Raw genomic sequence first — 15,403 nt, 5'->3', positions numbered from 1 at the left:
CAGTTGAAATCCTTTCCTTTCTAGGGCTCCTTTCCATGCTAAAAGCCTTTCTTGCAGTTCTTCTTCTGTGTCTGCTATAAAGACTAAATCGTCAGCAAACAACAGATCACACTGTTCGTCGTTGTTCCTTAATTCTGATGTCAGTGTGTCTATAACGAAGAGGAACAAGAATGACTCAGAGCTGACCCCTGATGGAGGCCCACCTCCGAAGGGAATGTCTCAGCCTCCCCATATTTTGTTTGTACAGTAGTTCTTTGCCCTAAGTCTTGTATTCCAGTTCCAATTCCCACCCAGACATTTATTTTCTTTAGAAGAAGAAATTGTTTGGAATTCTGACCCAAATTTCCCCGTAGGTTGTCCTTGCTGCAACCCTTTCATTCCTTTTACTGTTCCTCCGTTCATGTTCTCTTTCTTCCACCTTACTTTCCTCACCCCTCTCCTAACATTTATTTCATAGCACAACGGCGAGGTTCCCCTCCTGTCACGCCTTTCAAACCTTTCTACTGTCAGTTTCTCTTTCAGTGCTTATTGTCCTTATAGGTCCCAGCGCTTGGCCTTTGGCCAAAATTCTACATTCTGTTTTATTCTAAGCCCAATTTTGAACTCACAGGTAGACAGACAGCCTGTGGACTCTCTGACACCGGAGTGCCGATCGGAAAGGCAAAATACTTCATGACAATCAACCTCTGCCTCGTCATTAGGCTTCGATTGTCTTCAGTGTTTATTGCCGCTAATCTTTGACAAAAGTGTCCTGTGATTCTGTTCTTATTCGCTTTCTTTAGCTTCAGTCTGTTCCTATGGGCAATGGACGCCTTCGTTCTCTCTCCGTCTGCTTACTCAAATAATCATTCTTATTCCCTGTATTCCACAAAGGAAAAAGAGAAAGCCTATTTTTGGAGGGGAGTTCAAAATAATTGATTTGTAAATTATATATCTTCATTGACGTTCCTTTTGAAGGAGAACCACTGATATTGAGAAAGAGAGAGAGGGAGAGAGAGAGAGAGAATATGTTATGTTGTAGACGCACAGTCACGACCTCACAAGCAATACACATGTCTCTCTCTCAATCTTTTTCTCTTTCTCCCTCTCTCTCTCATATACAAACATATAAATTATACATATAATTATATAATATATATATATATATATATATATATATATATATATATATATATATATATATATATATATATATATATATATATATATATATATATATATACTGTATATATGTATGTGTAATAGTATATGAATAATGTAAATATAAGAGAGAAAAAGGAATGAGAAGAGAACGGTGATATAGGGAGAGAGAGAGAGAGAGAGAGAAACGAGACATAGAGAGAGAAAAAGAGAGATTGGAATAAAATGAACAGAGAGAGATAGAGAGTGAATAGTGAAACAGGAAGTGTTATGACTGTGTCGTGTTTTGTAGCAAAACACGGGTGCCAGTAATCTAACCGCACTCGTAACAAGGAAGTTTTACCTGCCTCAACTGTGAAGCTTACCTGTTCAATCTCGCCGGAAACCAAGACTTCCAGTGACATCATAAGGACCCTCCTTCGTAGGAGGGGTCAATTCATCTAATCCACCCAAAAAGGACGTCGTTAGATAAGCCCCAGCCAATTAGACTTCTACCAAGGGCTGGACAGGAACTATTGCCTACCTATTATAGGATGGGCATTCCATTTTGAAAAACCTTCAAAAGGGAAGGAAGAGAAGCGGAGAGACAGAGAGAAGCAGAAGAAGAATAGAGCCTTAGTGGAGGGAGGTTGTAGCCTCACCAGTTGTGGGTTGAGAAGAAGCAAGGCTCACACTTTGATTCATACTTTCATAAAGCAGAATTGTTGAGATGTGCACATACAGATGATATATACTCAGATATAAATAATTGTGATGACCAAAACACTGAATCTAACGAAAAGCAAGGCGTCTATACTTATAACTATAGCAATGTATTAATAAGTTGTGAAAGTGAAGGGAAAATACTAAATGAAATATTGCTCTTAGACATAATAAATAAATGAGACATAAATAGTATAATAGAAGTAACAGAAGAAACCACTGGAGATGCAGAACTTTGCTATTTTTCAGACATGGGAGAAGAAGAAAATTTAATATGTTGTGCTAGCACAGCTGATGATAATAAGTACGATTTATACTCAACAGAGCAGTAACTTTGTATCCAAAATGTTCAACAAAAATATATTTGAGATCAAAAGAGGATGTAAAGGATAAGGATGTTCTATTACTGAATGAAGAATTGCCAGATTTTGTCAGAATGGATAATTCTCTCATCCACAGGAATAGTAATAACTGCGAAGTTTATGTCCAAAACCATTCAGATAACAGATTAACACTATACGCAGGCATTGCCTTTTGCATAGGAATTTCTATTAACAATCCTTTACTAACAGTAGAAGACAAAGCATTTTTTCTCTATAAATGGCCAAAACTCTCAAATAAATCCAGAAGTAAACAAAACAGAATTTCCAGAAAATAGACACAATTTAATTCAGGTGTTAGAGGAATACAGAAATGTAATAGCTATAGAAGGAGATAAACTAGGAAGATCAAATGTTCTACAACATAGAGTTTTGGTAGATGATGGAGCCAAGCCATTTTTTATTCTTAATTACAGATTACCAATAGTTGACAATTTGACAGAGGAAATGAAAAGGGATGGAGTAGTAATTCCTTCTAAATCTCCATATAATTCCCCATTGTTGCTTGTTCCAAAGAAAGATGGGAGTTGGAGACTTGTAATAGATTACAGGAAGTTGAATTCCAACACAATTCCAGATAGAATGCCGATGCCAGTAATCCAAGACATGTTAGCTCAATTAGGAGGGGTCAAAGTATTTTCATCCTTAGATTTGCTTAGTGGATATTGGCAAGTACCTTTAGATGAAGAATCGAAACAATTCACAGCCTTCAGCTCACATAAAGAACATTTACAGTTTGAAGCAATGCCATTTGGACTAACATCAGCCCCGTTAACATTTGTCAGATTAATGTTGCAAATTCTAGGAGATACAGAAAATGTTGCAGTATACTTGGACGATGTCATAATTTTTAGCAAAGACTTAGAGTCACCTCAGAACATTAGAAATGGTCCCAGAAAGATTAAGAACAAAATTAAAGAAATGTCAATTCCTGATGAAATCCTTAGAATACTTGCGTCAAATAATTAGTGAAGATGGACTGTGCATGCAGGCAGATAAAATAAAGGCAGTAATTGATTTGGAAGCATTAAGAAGGTTCCTAGGTATGGTAGGTTATCATAGACCTTTTATAAAGGGTTTAGCTACTATAGCCAAACCTCTGACAGAATTGACCAAGAAGGATATTAATTATGAATGGAAGGATGAACAAGAAACAGCCTTTCAAACATTAAAGAGCAAAATGACCAGGAACCCTATTTTAGTCTACCCAGATTTTTCCAAAGACTTTTACTTAGCTTGTGATGCCTCAAGTACAGGACTAGCAGCTGTATTGTTACAAAAGGCAAAACTAGAATGGGGGCAGTACACTATGCTAGAAGAGTTTTAAATCCAGCAGAAAGAATCTACAGTACCACAGAAAGAGAATGTTTAGCTTTGTATTGGGGTTTAAAGAAATTTAGACACATGCTTTTAGGTCATAAGGTCAATGTGCTTACTCATCACAAACCTATTTGTGACTTATTTAAAAAAGAGAGCCTTTACCAACAGCATGAACTTCAGTAGATGGTTCATTAGTGTATTAGAATTTGCCCCAGAATTCAGATATATTCCAGGGAACTTTAACACCTTGGCAGAAAAATGTATTGCCACAAATACCTTTACTTTTAGTTGTCAAGTAGTATATTTAGATCTAGAAAGAGTAAAAATACAATAAGAAAACGATGCAGAAATCAGACAAATAGTGGGACAATTAATACTAGATGAATCCTTAAAACCTGATTTTCAATTAATAAATGGATTGTTATAAAAAGGCCAACAGAGGAGAATGGTTGTTCTCGACTATACATCCCAAAACTCTGTTCAGAGAAGTTTTAGAACTAACACACTCATGTAAGTTAGCAGGACATCCAGGAATTAAAGAGACAATCAGAATCATAACCAGATATCATTTTTGACCAAATTGTAGTGAAGATGCCAAAAACTTTGTACAAAACTGTAGTTTGTAATCAACATAAAGATAACATAAATCTTAAAGCTCCACTTGAAGAATGTCCATCAGGATTAAATCCATTTCAATAGCAACTATGGACTTTTTAGGTCCATTTCCAAGGACTACTAGAGGAAATAAACAAATATTAGTGTTCTTAGACTATCTAACTAGATATGTAGAAATCTTACCAGTAAGAAACACTATCTAACTAGATATGTAGGAATCATACCAGTAAGCTACAGTAGCAGAAGCTCTTAAACCTAGAATTATCACATGGAATTCATGTCCACAAGTACTTCTTTCTGATAATGCTGCTGAATTTACTAGTGATCTTTTAAAGAAAATGTGTGAATTTTATGAAATAAATAAGTGTCAAATAACAGCTTATAAACCAAGCTCTAATGGAGCAGTAGAACGAAATAATCGTAAAATAAAGGTTATCCTGAAAACTTTAGTGAGCCCACGGACAGGAGATTGGGACTTAGCAATAGAAGACATAAGTTCACATTGAATAATACTATAAATGAGACAATAAGAGAATCACATTATTTGCTATATGGTTATCAGAAAGAATACCTAACACACTATTAGACGAAATGCAACGATTTATCAACAATCTAAAAACATCGGGAAGCCCCGCCTGCCAAGCTTGGTAAAGATCGAAATGGAACCGTAATAAGTGCATTCAGTAACCTCAATTTCAAGAGAAGTGACCCTAGGCCTCATATTAACTCGTTTCGTTTCAGTTTTTGAATACTCTTTATTCTATTCGGCCTCGTCGTTTCCAGTATAGTTATTATAATGCCATGTTTTATGACGGAGGAATGCAGACATAGGTCTAATGTTCACACTTGCGGACTCCAGTATTTGTTCAACAAAATTTATTTGCAGTTCATAAAACGTATCTCATGGCTGTAAACGGAGTTTGCTATAGGTTTAACATTAAAACTCTCTCTCTCTCTCTCTCTCTCTAGATCCAGGTCTTAGCTTGATTGAATGGCGCTATTTCAACCGGCTTTTTTTTGTGTGTAGCATTTCGTTGTTTTATTTCGTTGGTCTTATATTCTACACACACACACACACACACAGAGAGAGAGAGAGAGAGAGAGAGAGAGAGAGAGAGAGAGAGAGATTTAGGTGTCAGCTGTTGATTTTGGTGGCGTCAAGCAAAGCATGGTAGCGTTGCCAGACATACGAAACCTCTTCGCAATTCGCTCCCTCCAAAAAGCAGTCCAAAATGGGGATTGGATCACGTGACACGAAGTCACGCTTGACCTTTGCGACCCACTGAATGTATGACGACCATATACACTTTCAAGTTATCAATTTTCATTCATTATAGGCCTATAGTCTCCCTAGCGTCCTTGGTCAAAAGGGCTGCCCCCAATCGCTTTACAGCGCTGACATATCTCCGTTTCTGAGTTTCTCTTGTAAGCAACTGAGTTTAGCGTTAACTTTACTTTTGAAAAACGTTATCATCATAAATGAAGACATGTGAACTTAAATTAAATGATATTTAAATATTAACTGTCACCAGGTGACTGACTCTCTCCCTCCTTTAAATGTCAATTCATAATTTTGGACTGCTGTGACATCACTTCCAGTAATTATTAGTATTCTTTGTCTTGTTTTAATAAGTCAAGTTTTCTTTCGTTTCTCCGTTTTTTTTCTTGCATTTTACGTATCGTCGAGGTTGTTTCAAAACAAATATCATTTTAAAATAATCTTTGTGCATTGAAATTCTCTCTCTCTCTCTCTCTCTCTCTCTCTCTCTCTCTCTCTCTCTCTCTCTTGTATTTTTAAATGTAAGTATAGTATTTATTAATTTTCATTATTTTATGCCATGGATTTGTTATGCTTTATTATTTTATTATTTGAAGTTATATTGGTCTACCTTTAGAATTAAAAGGCTCATTAATTTATTATTCATTCGTTTAAGGGATGATGCTTCGTTTTGGAGGAGATATCCATTGTTCCTTGTGTTGACCCAGGATTAATCCTCTAATTGAATGGGTTAATCAATCCAAGGCTACTGACCCAAAAGTATAATAATTGTTTCTTCCTCGCCATCGCTTTAGGCTAAGCGCAGATGTGGCAGCACGTGAGGAAACCGATGTCATATTGTCTTAATTAATATTTTCATATTATACTTCTAACAATATTATTATCATAAAACTGCCCTCAGTTATAATGAGATGTGTTTCTTAAATAATGATCTCTCTCTCTCTCTCTCTCTCTCTCTCTCTCTCTCTCTCTCTCTCTCTCTCTCTCTCTCTCTCTGCCCTCCTCGGTTAAATTGAAAGCAACAGAGCTTCAGAAAATGAGGGAAAGTGAACACTAAACACTTGCATGACCCTATCATAGCTAGGTCTCTCTCTCTCTCTCTCTCTCTCTCTCTCTCTCTCTCTCTCTCTCTCTCTCTCTCTCTCGGTAACGTATTCGTTCGGAATTTTGTATTACGTAGGTTGAAGGCATTGTGATGTGGTGAAGAATGTGTACGTTCGCGTTCGACATCCGCTAGGCCTAGTTCAGTGTTTTCGAATTGAAACTTGCACAGAATGTTTAATGGCAACATTAGACAAGGACTTTTTATCTATTAATTATGGAGTCTTTTTCCACATAATAATAATAATAATAATAATAATAATAATAATAATAATAATAATAATATGCCAAGTTTTACGGATACAGGCTGCAGACACCTAACGCCACATTGCCTGTAAGGGTGGCGTTTGTTGGAGTCGATCATTTCCATTATGTAAAACGTGTCCTATTGGGAAAAAAAAAAATAGTCAACTAGGTTTTACAGTACAATGACTGGAGGAGGGAGGAGTTAAAATGCTACCTCAACCCTCTCTTCCTCCTCCCGTGTGGATAACCTCCACCTTCCCGAGAGGGCTCTCCCCCACCCACCACTCCCGAAGCAAATTGCCTGAGCTTTTTATTATTATTATTATTATTATTATTATTATTATTATTATTACAGTTTACTTGTAATTCCTTACTTGAATTTTTATTATTATTATCATTCTTCTACGAGGGAGTTGAGGTCGCGGGGGGCGAGGGGGGAGTGTACAGATAGCCCGCCCCTGCTGTACGGCCGGGAGTAAACCGGTTTTAAGCGCCAACAATCCCCTCCACCACTTCCTCCACCATTTCCTCCAACACCTGCCTGTGTAACTCGACTGAGAGTCACCGGGAACTTCAGAAACTTCTCACAATTACTGGTGATTTGTTTTCCTTCATTGAATTATTATTATTATTTTATTATTATATTCAGCTTCGTTATAGCATAACAGTAATGACTATTGTTTTCCTGTCTACAAAGGAGGGTGGGGGGATTGCAAGGGATTACAGGGGGCGGGGGCCACGGCGGAGGAACCCCCCCACTTGACCTACAGACCCCCATCCGGGATTTCAAGGCCACCAGATGACAGCTGGAGGAGAAATAACTCCGAGTGGTTTTCGATTGTTTTCAACAGGAGTTTGTACCTCGTTTCATTTGTTTGTTTTCGCGTCAATGAGGCCGAAGCCGTGTTTGTTTGTTTGTGAATACAGAGGCCGTTTGGCGCATGATATGACAAATTAAATAGCTTCTTCGGCGGTCAGTGACTGTACACTTGTGTGTGTGTGTGTGTGTGTGTGTGTGTGTGTGTGAGTGTGTAGGACCTTTGTCACTTTCTTCCACAACACTTAGACGCTTCAGTCTATAGACGTTTGTTCTTCCGAGTGAGACGCCAGATTACTGAAGCGTATAATAATTAATAATAAGACAAATATGGTCTGTAATTTCAGCAAAACAATGGGACGAAAACTTGGCTGTAAGTTTTATTCCAATAAAATTTGTCTGGCTTTTATTATATGTTAAAATATCAGTTGAAATGTATTTTCATTCGCCCGGCGTCGATGCCATCTCACTAATCGATGGCGCAGTCTTGATAATATTATTTCATATATATTGTATGTATATGTATATATATATATATATATATATATATATATATATATATATATATATATGTATATATATATACATATATACTTACTAAATATTCTTTTTAAATACTTAAGTAACTTAACTGTAATTACGTCACTTTATATCCAAGAAATAAAATATAAAAAATCGAAAAATCATATAAAAACAATGGTTATATTTGTTGTTATTGATTACTTGACAAATAACGGTTCGTCATTTGTTATAATTAAGGTATTTTTAGGATGAGGTTTAAGTTACAAAGAAATAATTTTAGATAAATTATTCCTGATTATTTGGAGAGAATCGTCTCCAGCAATATTTTCATGTGGTATTTCTAGCAATGTTTTAATTATACTATTGCCTTTAATAACAATGAGATATATTTAGGAGTAAGTTCTTCCTTCAAAGAATCAAAAGTTAGTCTTTACTTGCCTAGTCACGTCGTGACTGAGTACAGTAGGTCTAGAGATGAAGGAAGGGCTGGTCAACAAGCGCTTGCTGAGACTGAGCACAGTAATCTCGGCCGTATGGCCTCGGGGATTAAAGAAGGAATTCCTCTTTGTTTTTCGTGTGCAGGCAGGGACTAAATTCTCTCTCTCTCTCTCTCTCTCTCTCTCTCTCTCTCTCTCTCTCTCTCTCTCTCTCGCTTGCTGTAACCTGAGCACGGTAATCTCGGCCATATGGCCTAGGGGAATACGGCGGCATTCCTTTTCTTTGGTGTACAGGGAGGATATATTCTCTCTCTCTCTCTCTCTCTCTCTCTCTCTCTCTCTCTCTCTCTCTCTCTCTCTCTCATTACGTTTCACTTCCTTTGCCGTATCAGGAACAAAAGTTAGCTTCGTGTTTTTATTGACTCTCTTCTTCCTAGATGCTGTAAGTCGAAGCGTATATATATTTTCGCTGGTTTTCTGAGGGTAAATTCTTGATCATCTGACTTTCACCTCTACTTTTCGGATGTTATAAAGTCGAGCGGATTATTAATGAAAACATTTTGGTACAAATCTGTACAGAGCTTTCTTTATCATGTATTTATTTGTATTTCCGAGGTTATTTCTGTGTCCTCTTTGTTTCGTTATCAATCTATATAAGCCTTTAGGCCTATGTTTCAATTTTGCTTCATTGGGGGTACGTATTGGTTGTATGGAGCCTCCCCCCCTCCCACACAATCTAACATTACCCCTACCTTGGCCTCATCGCTTCCACAGAGAGAGAGAGAGAGAGAGAGAGAGAGAAGAGAGAGGTTACAAGAAGTACTTCAATAGTCCAATGCCTACATAGTATGCCTGAATTTACTTTATCTTTCCGAATTATCCACTTTCCTTCCTTTATCAGAATTCCCTTCTTCCTTTTATCTGTTTCCGATGCTTCATCTTTCACCTCTCTCTCTCTCTCTCTCTCTCTCTCTCTCTCTCTCTCTCTCTCTCTCTTATTGGTTTGGAACAAGGAGAGCAAAGAACAAAGGTTAACAAACACCCGGTATTCCCCCGCCCCCAACCTACGGGCTGGCCGGGAGGGAGGAAACGGTTAACGTTTATCGCAAATTCAAACGTTTGACTTTTAAAGGTTTCAGTCCAAAAACGTTCGTCTGTCTCACGTTCTTACGTTCACCTGAAAGCTATTTATATTATCATAAGCTTCCATTAATCCAGAGACTGTAGAGTTTTTTTAAAGAGATTTGTTCATTTTATAAGAAAAACGCAAAAAAATGAACTCGTCAACAGGTTGCTGTGACTGAGTGCGGCGCTCTCGACCTTATGGCCTTCGAGAATACAGGCGGAATTTCCTTTTTGGTGTTATGGTCTCTCTCTCATTCTCTCTCTCTCTCTCGAAACTCTCTCTCTCTCTCTCTCTCTCTGAAACTCCCGCCTCATTGACTGTGACAGATGGGGGAGGGGGAGGGGGAAGAAAAAACTGTCATTCTCACAGAGAAAAAACATAAAGTACTTATGAGTAAACTAACTTTTTTTTTTCTTTTTTTGATCTTTTAAATCCATACTTTTTCTCTCTTGACTGTAACAGTTAGCAAGATAATGATGGGGCCGGGCGTTGGGACACCATTGTAGAATGAGCGACTTGGTTTCATTGGGGAATAAAATGCTAACTGGTAAACAGTATTTCGAAAATCTTTCTGAAATCGTAGGATAAAATGATACGCTCACAGGTTGAGACTTGTTGTTTTGTGCTCTCTCTCTCTCTCTCTCTCTCTCTCTTATCAAGATTTACAACCAACATCTGACCTACTCCAACCTCATCAAATGCAACTACTGTATTTTCATATGAAAACCAGACTTCCTGTTTATCAAGCCTGTGTCAGGATAAAGGATGGGTGGTGCGGGGTGGTGGGGAAAAAGAGAGGAGGTGTAAAGTGAGAAAGTGAGGGAGAAATCGAAAGACAACTCTAACCATGGTTGGCCCGTTCTCTCTCTCTCTCTCTCTCTCTCTCTCTCTCTCTCTCTCCTGTCTCAAAGGAGCAAGTGCTTGTGCTGTAATCATTAAATATTATTTTAGTAATACTCTAATATAATATTAAATGTTTTGAAATATATATTTTTATATTTAGTTATTTAAAAGCTTAGACAATAGTTATAGACTGCAAATATCACGAAGTTCAATAGTTGTCGAAAATTTATAACGACTTTAAAATCGATTTATTTTAAAGTTTTTAAAAACAAAGATTAATATTTGAGACCGAAGAAAATGAGAATGATTTTTCAAATATATCTCATATTAAATCGTTAAAATTCGTCGTTATTTACGTAAAATCGAAGGTTAAATTTTTATGCGAACACAGTTGTCAGTTAGTATTAAATGTTCGATTTTTTTGTATAGTTACCAAAGCATTCAGAGCAGAAAACCTTAAAAATAATTTTTTACAATAAAAGAAAATAGTTGGATTTGTTGTAAAATTAGTATTTGACAGTTTTTTTAATATAAATGTCTCTTGGTAATAAAAAAAAATAAAATATTTTATAGTTTTTAAATCACAGAAGACATTAGTCCTTTATTAAAAATTCCCAGCAGACGACACAGAATAGACGATGTCTTTTGAGGTAAACGAGCCTATGATAAAAATAGGACAATGAGATGAAATTATACAAAATATGTTTTTATATAAATATAGGAACTCTTGTATATTCTAGATTTAATGGGGACCAGGTCATAAGATCTAAATTTAAATTTATTACATATCAAAAGGGTTCGAGTTGTGTGATTTGTGAAAATTGCCAGTAATTAGTTTATATATAATTTATGAAGAATTTTCGTAATTTCAACTAATATACTTTGATAGCCAATGAGTCTTCGTTAATTTTATAATGTACGAGATATTTCACAAATAATACTTTAAATCACAGATGATGTTCTTATAGATACAAGATACTGCCCGTGACTTTAAAGTTCATTATTTAAAGTAAATGTTTTAAATGGTGTAGTCCTGACTCATTTGTGTGCCGAAAGATTTGACTTAATGCATATTTAATGCCAGTTTATTCCCAAATTCACTCAATTATCTACATGACGAAATCAATGCTATTTTAATCCGGTTTCCCATTCAATGACGTCTTGGAAAAGTTTACAAGAAGACTCGACGAAATCTCGCAATTATATTCTAATTTTATGGTAAAATCTCAATTTTTAAGGTATACATTTATCAATATTTAATGTTACTTGAATTTTATGCTCATAAATTGTTTAGTTATTGAATTTTCAAATATGATTTAGTGTTTTACTTTAAATTTTCTGTCAGGCTTCAAAGATTGCCTGACTGTTTGTTTTACCAAACTGTAAGGGGAAAATACCTTTTAAATTCTAAGTTTTTGATCAAAATATGCCATTAATAATGTTTTTCAATATTTACTAAATATAAGATGAGAATTTTCTTATTTATATGTAATTTAAAATTTTCAAATAAATATTTTTATATACAAATTATTTAAAGATTTAACAATAGTTGTATATTGTACAAAGCCAGAATTTCAATAGTTGCTTTATAATGATTTTAAAATAGATTTATTTTAGAGTTTTTAACCAAAACAAAGAATAATCTTCAGAACTAAAGTAAAATAAATTTTATCAGTAATCTACTTTGTAGATTAAATTGTCCCAATTCGTTGTTATTTACGTAAAATCGAAGGTTCAGTGTTTGTGTAAACAAAGTTGTCAGAGACTATTAATTGTTATTTTTTTTTATTTTAGTTACTTAATTTGCCAATAGGTGGTTATAGCGTCGCGGGCCCCGTAAATTTCTAGTAAAAGACGAGCCTAAAGTTAATTACGAAGAATATTAATCTCAGACATGTGATAAATATGATATTGAGCGTAAATATTAAATATATATTAAATGCATTCAAAATTTTTATGAAAATGGTTCAAATACGAGCCTAAAGGGAATTACGAAGAATACGAGTTGTTAAATTTAATGTCATAGATATGACGTAGAATATGAATTTTTAATGTGACAATAAATAAATATAGCATTTTAATGAAAATGATTCAATTATATTAAACAAATTATATTACGATTTCATATATTTCATGGTTTTTTATTTTAGGCTCGTTGTCCTCACCCCTAACCACAAATGTAAACAATGAAGGTTATTTCGGCAAGATCGACTTATTTATGGTAAATATTCTATAATAACTGTACTTTTCTCATTCGAAATAACGTCTCTGATTCGGGTCTATAGCGAATTTTCTTTATGTTGTTTTGATATTGGCCTTATCGTCATATTGACATGAATTTATTAAAATTTTTTTGTAAGTCAGTCACTGACTTTTCCACCATAGAGTTGGGAAAATAGCCAAGTTATTCGTTTTTATTCGTTATACCATCGTAAGTGTCGCCTAGTACTTTCTTTAAAGTGTCATATAAACATATATAAAGTGTCATAAACACCTGTAGTGTCAGTTACACTGTCACCCCCAGGGTATTCCCATAAGAGGCGTCTAAGGGTATTTAAGGGTGACCTGACCCATACATTACCCTGGGATGGGTATTGTGGGTGTACCCTTACCATAAATATGTTTAGTGTTGCTTGTGGGGGTGCAGGGGTCGACAAAGCCCCCTCCCCCCATGCCAGGTCAGGGCATGGCATCCTAAGTCAGATTAGGAAGGTAAGGTCAAGCTAGGCCAGGACAAGGCATTCTAGGGAAGGTTGGGTTTGCTGTAGTCGGCAGAACCAGTGTCTGTGTGTCTGTCTATCTCAAGTGGCCCTTAGGCTAAACAATATAGCCTAGAAAAATGTGTATAGAATTATTATTATTATTATTATTATTATTATTATTATTATTATTATTATTATTATTATTATTATTATTATTATTCAGATGAACCCTATTCATATGGAACAAAGCCCACCAAAAGGCCGTTGACTTGAAATTCAAGCTTGCAAAGAATGCAGTACAGGGGAGATCATTTTAAAATTGACCAAGGAGATGAAAAATTTGCCGTCTTTCGATCATGTTTGTACATTCATCCCTCAGGGACTAGTGCTAAACATGGCATAAGCCCCTTGGGATGCCGTGTTAAGTACCAGCCCCTCGGGGATGAATATAGAAATATAGGCAAAATATGGCAAATTTCTCATTATCTCTGTCAATTTTTCAACTTATCTCACCTGTGCTGCATTCTATACACTTTTTTTCTATATTGTTTAGTCTAAAAATTGTATTAATAAACGATATTTTCGTGTGGCTGTCTCCGTTATAAATACCAAGGTTATTTTTTATTCAGCCTATGAACCAATGCTTTTCAAAAAAAGGTTTTGGACTTTCCAAGTTTTGCCTGACTATATCAACTGTGATGTTACATCCATGTGTTGAAAACTATTAATGGTCATGTATTAAATGCAGAATCTCAAGGGTTGTATGGTATATGTATTCTGAAACTGCATGGCTGGCTGGTAGGGTTAGGTTAGTACTGTACTAATACAAACTATTTAAATGGTCATAGCAGTGGTGCAGTAGTGGAGTTGTATTTTCAGCAATGGAAATTTTTTTGTAAAGCTTGAAGATAGAGCTACTTGTTACCTGAATGATTAAGGGCTTTTAATTGCCTCCAGCAATTAACTTTGTATCAGAAACTGTATTCATAAAAGTTAAAGTATTTTTATCCTTTTGAAGTTTTAACAACTGTCTTGAGGGTGATGTGGTATCTGTATTATGCCTTGTGTTAGGTAAGGTTGCATTACCTACAGTGCAATACCCTCCTAGTGGAGCCAGTGCACCTCACGCAGTGCACTATAGGCATTTGGTTTCTTTGCAGCGTCCCCTAACAATTGCTGCATAATGCAGCTGCTATGTTTTCCTCCTGTTCCACCTTTCAAACCTTTTTACTTTCAATTTTCCATTCAGACTTGAATGATTTCATAAGTCCCAGCTCTTGGCCTTAGGCCTTAATTTTATATCAGATTTTTTCATACATTCCATCCCACAGTACAGCAAAACACATTGTAAAATACATGTTCAGGACAGCCTTTGTACAGTGACTGGCACTTGGAATCAAATTCATTGCAGGATAAGAACTGGGTCTATCTGCTTCAGTATTCAATTATTGCTAAACAGTGATGACTTCCATTGTTTCTCTCACACTGACATGAAATGGAATTGTAATTATAATAATGTTAATAGTATTACTTCAACTTAGTGGACCTCATTAGGGGACTTACGTAGTTAACGGCTACCACGTTACAATTATTTTTCCCTGTGCTGCCATTTCAGACGTAAATTTTTAGATATACCTCTTAAAGTACATGCTAATTGTAAAGTACAGGCTGGCTTATATGTGGAATTACTGTTAACTATAAGATATCTAGAAAATATCAAGTGCAGGCTGTAATATAGGATCTTTGTTACTTCATAGACCTTGTTACTTATCAGAAATGCCAGATCCCCAAAGTGTCTGTTAAACTGAGGTGCTACTGTGTTTTAAAAATAGGCTTGATAGTAACAGCTTATTTGTATAATCAAAAGCTAAGGTTGAGGTTCTGTCTCTTCAGATGTAGGATTTAGATAAGGGTTGGTCCTGACTTGTCCCCAGTTGCAGCAGACATAGACATAGAAATGTTCATGCCTTCAGATGGCTCTGATTCTGGTACCCCTGTAGGGGGCTAGTGCTGTCAGTGCACTTCATACAGTGCACTGTTGGTATTAATTAAGGTTCTTTGCAGTGTCCCTTTGGACCCTAGCTGCAACACCTTTCATTCCTTTTACTGTACCTCCATTTATGTTCTCTTTCTTCCATCTGACTTTAAACCCTCTCATAACAATTGTTTCATA

The 15,403-nt window shown here is 35.8% G+C and overlaps 1 protein-coding gene and 1 long non-coding RNA gene across 2 annotated transcripts in view; one reads left to right on the top strand and one right to left on the bottom strand.

Moving 5' to 3' along the window:
- Positions 1-1,544, bottom strand: part of LOC136854878 (uncharacterized) — a 1,730-nt gene extending 186 nt beyond the window's left edge. The window contains exons 1-2 of the mRNA XM_067131408.1: positions 1,484-1,544; positions 1-149 (exon numbers count right to left, since the gene is read on the bottom strand). The exon at positions 1-149 is cut by the window's left edge and continues 186 nt beyond it. Coding sequence (XP_066987509.1) covers positions 1-149; positions 1,484-1,544 — 210 coding nt within the window. The remainder of the gene's footprint in view (positions 150-1,483) is intronic.
- Positions 1,545-12,459: 10,915 nt separating this feature from the next.
- The window catches only part of LOC136854822 (uncharacterized), a 33,423-nt gene continuing 30,479 nt past the window's right edge, over positions 12,460-15,403 (top strand). Inside the window, exon 1 of the long non-coding RNA XR_010857817.1 lies at positions 12,460-12,749. This is a non-coding gene — a long non-coding RNA (uncharacterized lncRNA). The remainder of the gene's footprint in view (positions 12,750-15,403) is intronic.

The sequence above is a fragment of the Macrobrachium rosenbergii genome, chromosome 30 (genome assembly GCF_040412425.1).
Source record: "Macrobrachium rosenbergii isolate ZJJX-2024 chromosome 30, ASM4041242v1, whole genome shotgun sequence".
Taxonomy (NCBI): Eukaryota; Metazoa; Arthropoda; class Malacostraca; order Decapoda; family Palaemonidae; genus Macrobrachium; species Macrobrachium rosenbergii.
This window is presented reverse-complemented; position numbering and strand designations above follow the sequence as displayed.